The 7,500-nt window shown below is 36.6% G+C and overlaps 1 protein-coding gene and 1 long non-coding RNA gene across 3 annotated transcripts in view; one reads left to right on the top strand and one right to left on the bottom strand.

Annotated features, from left to right (window-relative positions):
- Positions 1–2,231, top strand: part of LOC135209230 (phosphoenolpyruvate carboxykinase, cytosolic [GTP]-like) — a 3,442-nt gene extending 1,211 nt beyond the window's left edge. Inside the window, exon 3 of the mRNA XM_064241923.1 lies at positions 1–2,231. This exon is cut by the window's left edge and continues 16 nt beyond it. Within this exon, the coding sequence (XP_064097993.1) occupies positions 1–1,787 (1,787 nt within the window). The 3' untranslated portion in view covers positions 1,788–2,231.
- Positions 1–7,500, bottom strand: part of LOC135209237 (uncharacterized) — a 108,674-nt gene that overhangs the window by 36,977 nt on the left and 64,197 nt on the right. The gene's annotated exons all lie outside the window — the stretch shown is intronic.

Below are 7,500 nucleotides of genomic sequence, written 5' to 3' on the forward strand. Positions count from 1 at the left end.
AGGAGAGTGCTCATCTCTGCCAGCCTGCCAACATCCACATCTGTGACGGCAGCGACCGAGAGATGAGAAACCTCCTCAACATCATGCAACAGGCTGGAATGATTGAACCTCTGCCCAAATACACCAACTGCTGGCTGGCCCGCACCGACCCCGGGGACGTTGCTCGTGTGGAGAGCAAGACGTTCGTCGTCACCAAGGACCGTCGCGAGACCATCCCTACCCCCAAGGAAGGTGTCAAGGGCCTTCTGGGCAACTGGATGTCACCCGAAGATCTCAAGAAAGCCATTCAAGAAAGATTTCCCGGCTGCATGGCTGGCAGAACCATGTACGTCGTGCCCTATTCCATGGGACCCGTAGGTTCCCCTCTGTCAAAGATTGGTATTGAACTGACCGATTCTCCTTATGTTGTTGCTTCCATGCGTACGATGACCAGGATGGGAAAAGCTGTGTTGGATACACTTGGGGACGAGGACTTCGTCAAATGCCTCCATTCAGTTGGATGTCCTCTTCCACTCAAGAAAAACCTTGTCAACAACTGGCCATGTGATCCTGAACGCACCATTGTCACCCACGTTCCAGAGACAAAAGAAATCATCTCCTTCGGTTCAGGATATGGTGGAAATTCCCTCCTGGGAAAGAAATGCTTTGCTCTCAGAATTGGTTCTACAATTGCAAAGAAGGAAGGCTGGTTAGCTGAGCACATGCTTATTCTAGGTATCACTAACCCCAAAGGAGTAAAGAAGTACATTGCAGCAGCTTTCCCTTCTGCCTGTGGCAAGACCAACCTGGCCATGATGACACCTTCCCTACCTGGATACAAAGTAGAATGTGTAGGTGATGATATCGCTTGGATGAAATTTGATGAAGATGGAATCTTAAGAGCAATCAACCCAGAAAATGGCTTCTTTGGAGTAGCTCCAGGCACATCAATGCACACAAACCCTGTGGCAATGAAGACTGTTCTTTCAAATACAATTTTCACTAATGTTGCAAAGACCAGTGATGGTGGAGTCTTCTGGGAAGGTCTAGAAAAGGAAACACCAAACAACGTCACCATCACATCTTGGTTAGGAGACACAAACTGGAGCAAAGAATCTGGAAAACCTGCTGCTCATCCCAACTCGAGATTCTGCACTCCTGCTGGTCAATGCCCTATCATAGACCCTGCGTGGGAGGATCCAAAAGGTGTGCCCATCTCTGCTATCTTGTTTGGTGGAAGAAGACCTGAAGGTGTCCCTCTTATCTACGAAGCCTTCAACTGGAGACATGGAGTATTGGTAGGAGCAGCTATGAGATCTGAGGCTACAGCAGCCGCTGAACACAAGGGTAAGGTCATCATGCACGATCCATTCGCCATGAGACCCTTCTTTGGATACAACTTTGGTCATTACTTGCAGCACTGGCTAAGTATGGAACAGAGAACAGACAAACCCCTTCCTCAGATCTTCCATGTCAACTGGTTCAGAAAGGACGAGAAGGGCCGTTTCATCTGGCCTGGATTTGGTGAGAACGTCCGTGTTCTGGACTGGATTCTGCAGAGAGTAGATGGAGGCGATGTAGCCGAAGAAAGTGCTGTGGGGCTCATCCCAAAACCTTCATCTCTCAACATGAAAGGCCTAGAGAATGAGAACGTTGATATGGACGAGCTTTTCAGACTACCCAAAGACTTCTGGGAACAGGAGGTTAAAGACATCTCCAAATACTTCACTGAACAAGTTGGTGAAGACCTACCTAATGAAATTGGAGAAGAACTTAAGAAGCTGGACAAGAGAATTGAAAAGCTATAATTCTACCGTCTGAATTAATGCTTTTGTTATAACTCAGGAGTATCAATGGCAAAACACAAGACTGAATAGCTACTGCAGCATTCCATTCTTGTACCGCAGATTTTAAGCTACATATCAAAGTGGTGCTAGCTCGCCACTCTCTCGTACCACTCCTTTCCATCACCTACCTGTTCTCCACGCTCCTTCTCCTTTCTCTAATCTCCCTGTTTCCTTGTCACCCCGATCCTGACTGGTTTTGTAACGGTCGTGATTGTATTTATAGACAGAAATCATAAATATATATTTTATAAAAAAAAAAAATGTTATATTCTCGTCCATCCTTCAAAAATGGCTTTCCAGATATTTGATATTACTTTTGGCTAACTTTATTTCAAATGGAAAAATAAAGGCGACTATGCAGGCAATGGTAGTGCTCTAGCAACTGAATAGATAGAAGTAGCTTATTACATTCTTTCATTTTTCACAGGTAAATAAACAATAACCTTGAAATTAATACTTGATGAAGACAGTATTATTCAGACATAGTCAACAGCTTTTTAAAAAACATATCTTGAAGCATTTATTACTTGAAAGAATACCTTTAATGGCTAAAGATTAGTTCCCCCGTTGAAATGGAAACATCACTTTGTACAACTTCTTAACCTTTTGGTTTTAAGATGCAAGAAAACAACACTTCCATCTTCCATTTCAGCACTGTACACTGAAACAGATGAATCCCATTAGTTTATCAGGTAACAATTTTCAAATACTAACATAACATTTGTCACCCAGTTCTCCATCTCATGTTTAGGCCTTTTGATAACTAAATGATGCTGGTAAAGAAATATCACCAGGTGTACAGCAAAGCCAACATGTTCACTAGGAAAAAAATCTATGGACACTGCACAGGATATAAGGCAACCTGTTGCCAGTAATTTCATATATATACATAATATATATATATATATATATATATATATATATATATATATTATTATATATAGATATATATATATATATATATATATATATATATATATATATATACACATACATATATATACACATACATATATATATAGAGAGAGTACTATGCTGTGTTTTTTTAACGACTTTCTACCCCAAGACAAACAGACATTTTTAGAGGATTATGGCAATATGTCAAATAGACCTCTTTACAGGATTATGGCAATAGGTATATCTTCATTTCAGCCTAATATATATAAAAAGAGAATGGCCACTGATTTCCAATAAGTGGAATCCTCTGCTTCATTCTAAATTCCTACAAACTCCTCTTTCGGGCAGTCATTTCTGTTCGTGGATCATCTATGAAGTTAATATAATACAAAAGCTTTAGTTGTATTACTGTTGCCAATTTAGCGGAGTTTGACAAATACGCTGATGCCTTTACAAACTGTTTCCATGAATTCTAGTTGTCATAGTAATGCAATAATGATAAAAATTGCTCTAATATTTATGCATATATATTGCAAATAGACATACGCTAAATTCGCTTATTTCCACGGTTTTGTGTTAATCTTATCCCGAGTTTGGAGGGTCATCACAGACCAATTGGCACAGTGAGTTCTATTCAGTCAGTCTCTAGAAGTTTTGAACGTTTTAGTCATATTTTCTCCAGGGAAGAATCCAACAGACGTAGATCAATACAGGACGTTGTATTCTACTGAAACAACGAGTATGGAAAGCTAATAATGAAAGCAGGCTCTCTCGAAAAATAATTTAGCGTAGTCTCCCTTTAATAAGTGCGTGGTTCAATGTCAAGCGGCACTGGACAGAGAGCACCAATACATGATGAGAAGCTCTACGGGGATTGTATGCCTTAATACGTAAAATATGAGACCAGAAAACAAGGAGAAAAATCCACGGAATTTAAATGCCATTACACATAACTAATGCATTTCATCTCTCTCTCTCTCTCTCTCTCTCTCTCTCTCTCTCTCTCTCTCTCTCTCTCTAGCGAAACAGTGGCAAAACAAAAACATAAAAGATATGACGCTGAATCCATGCACAAATTAAGAGTGGTCGAACGTAACGCAAAAGGTACAGCAGTAATTGTCACCAAGCAAAACATTAATAAATAAAGAGTGAACTTAAAAAAAAAAATTAATTTTGTCATTCGTTATTACGGGCTGCTCTAGGAGCAAGAACCCGTACTGGCATAAGGCCAGCTAAATCTGAAACAACATGGTTCGTTATCAAATACAGTAGATTCTCAGATAAATTCTCTCTCTCTCTCTCTCTCTCTCTCTCTCTCTCTCTCTCTCTCATAATATTTCAGCATAAATTTAAAAGTTCTCTAAGATTTGAAAAAAAATCCCCTATATTTATTTATTTTTTATTTTATTACACAACTCATTTATACCCTCCAGGTTCACTTAATTCACTGGCGTATCAAAACAAAGGCGTCACAAAGGCGAAGGTCACCAACCAAGACTTACGCGATAAGATACGCACAAGCGTACAAGAGTTGGCGTTCAGCTTGCAGCGTAGGAATCTCTTGGGTATGGATGGGGCATACGCAAGAACTCTCAGCCCTTATAAGGGCATAGTAGGACGTGTCTCGTAAACGCTTTGAGATATCTTATACAACGTTTTAACTGTTATATAATATATACATATATTATATACAGATTCAAATATATATCATACATATATATATATATATATATATATATATATATATATATAATACACACACACATATATATATATGTGTGTGTGTGTGTGTGTATGTGTTAGAGTGAGAGAGAGAGAGAGAGAGAGAGAGAGAGAGAGAGAGAGAGAGAGAGAGAGAGAGAGAGAGTACCCTAGAAGCGAAGTATTATGCAAAGATGTCATTAATTAATACCCCTATACCCGAATTCAGTCACGTTTTATATCATACTGGCTTGAAAGTAATAATGACCAATCGAATTAATTTGGGGATATTAGATAAAAAAAAAAGAAGTAAAAGTTGGCCTTCTATATCACTTCAAATGTGACCGAAAGCGCTTGCAAGCACACACGTGGGACGGTCACATCAAGTGCTCACTGAAGCACCGAGACGCTACGCAGTAGACGCCGCTTTTTGGGTTAGGTAGGATGACCCACGGACACCTGGATGACCTCTTTAATCTGTTGACCTTCCTCCGCCCACCCCACAACTACCACCAGAAGTGTATTGCAGCATTGTCACTAGACCTATTGAATCCTCATAAGCATATGCTCTCTATCTCTCTCTCTCTCTCTCTCTCTCTCTCTCTCTCTCTCCTCTCTTATATATATATTATATATATTATATATAATATATATATATATTTATATAAGTATATATAATATATATTTATACATATATATATGAATATATATTATACATAGTATATTATATATAGTTTATATATAAATCTACCATGTTTATATATATATACTATCTATATATATATATATATTATATATATAGTATATTCGATATATAGATAATTAATAATAATATTTTATTTACATAAATAGAATATATATAATATATATTTATACATTAGATATATTATTTATAAAAAATATATAGATATATATAATTATGGGTATTTATATAAAATAATACATGTTTATTTATAAAGATATTATATATATAATATTATAAGAATGATATATATATAATAATAGAGATAAAATAATATATTGTATTTCCATGCGGTTTATAGGTAATTTCTTTCAAAAAAATTTTCATTTGCATTTAGGAGCACAATAATAATAATAATAATAATAATAATAATAATAATAATAATAATAATAATAATAATAATAAACAGCTATATATTGCTTTAGAACTCGTGAGAGAGAGAGAGAGGGGGGGGGGGGCAAAAATGAACATTTTACCTGTTAAACACAGGCTCCGGCAAAAGAAAAAAAAAAATTTAAAGAGAAACATTAACCTATAAGGTGTTAACCAACACGTAGTACCTCTCCATCTGCCTCTCAAAAAAAATAATAAAATAAAAAAAGACAAAATAAAGAAATACATAAACAAGTAAATAACAAAAAAGGAATTTGTGATGTCTCAAATGCAGAGCTGGGCATTACTGGATGCGCATTTGGGTGTCTATTCTTTAACCTTGACACGTAGTACTACACAACAAAGTCTATTTCTCGTGGGACTCTCAATCAACCCAGAATAAGTCTATAATATACTAGTTAATTATTATTATTATTATTATATTATTATTATTATTATTATTATTATTATTGTTGTTGTTCTACAGGGTCCAAATAATACAAAGTGTTAAGAGTCCGTGTATAGTTTTTAAGATTTTACTTGTAAAGTCTTAATCATTATACACGGACTCTCAACACTGTATTATTGTGGACCCTTTAGAACATTATTTATAGTCTCGCGATAGAGTTTTTCCCTATTATTATTATTATTATTATTATTATTATTATTATTATTATTATTATATATTATTATTATTATTTTATTATTTTACTTTTTGGAAGAAGACCCTCTTTTAAACGAATTCTGTTGCATAAAATGGCAGAATTCAACGAATTAATCTTATAAAATATCTTTTCTTCATAATTGGCCATTATTCATATTAGGACAAATCTAAATGATGCTGAATGCATTGTTTTTATTGAGAACAGGATTTTGCTGTCAATACTGGGATCATCAGTAATGTATATTGGTCCAGGTCAAGCAGGGGTTGTGGGAGGAGGCGACCATCTTGGATTTATGCCTCTCAAAAAGGTAGCCCACAGTTTTGCAAGGTATACCCACCCACGGAGGTGTGGCATACCTTGGCTTACTGTGGGCAAAATCTTCCTCTAAACTGAAAGTTGAATTCCAACCTTGACCTCAGAAGATTGGGCAAGGGATATATATATATATAACAGGATATGGCACTCTTGTGGAGTCCGATGGCACTGTCAGGCTAATGGCACTGTCCCTCACCGGGGCAGACGAGAGGTAAGGGAAAGCAAAGGGATGAGTCGGGGAATACAGAAGGAAGAAGTGAATTCCAAAGCTAGGTTGGAGAAAGAGAAAATGCGTAGTCACGTGATTTCCAAGAGGTATATCCGCGTCCCAGTAATACTCTCGGATCATACTCAATACACGAATACACAAGAATACACAGGAAAGACACAGTACGTAGAATCACAATAATATCCAATAGTATACACAATAATACGCACAGGAAATACACGGTACACTTAGTAAATACACAATAATGCAACAAAAATACACAATACACAGTAATGCAGTCATCACATACACAATACTTCAATTAGCACGTTCAGGAGTACACAGTACACAAAATAAACAATAATACACTTAGGCGATTTTCAAGAATTACGTATAATACACTCAGATCATACACAACACACAAAAAAACGCAAATACACAATAATATACTCAGAAAATACACACGAAAACACATGCGCAAAAGATACAGAAAACATGCGTATATAACGCACGAGACTATTGAGTCGAGTTATGCAATTTTCATTTTATTTTCCGATTTTTCTTATAAGCAAAACCAGTTGTTTATTCGTTGTTTCTCAAAGCTGCGAAGTCACTCTGTTGTGCGTAGCGCTGCCTGGGATAAACAACATTCATCTCAGCCATTTGCACAAACGACGTATTAGCATCGACGTAAACAAACAGAGAGCGTTTTACACGTATTGTTTTGTTTGTTTATTTATCTTATTTTCCTCACGTGGCACATCCCACCGGTCA

The sequence above is a fragment of the Macrobrachium nipponense genome, chromosome 37, assembly GCF_015104395.2.
Source record: "Macrobrachium nipponense isolate FS-2020 chromosome 37, ASM1510439v2, whole genome shotgun sequence".
Lineage (NCBI taxonomy): Eukaryota > Metazoa > Arthropoda > Malacostraca > Decapoda > Palaemonidae > Macrobrachium > Macrobrachium nipponense.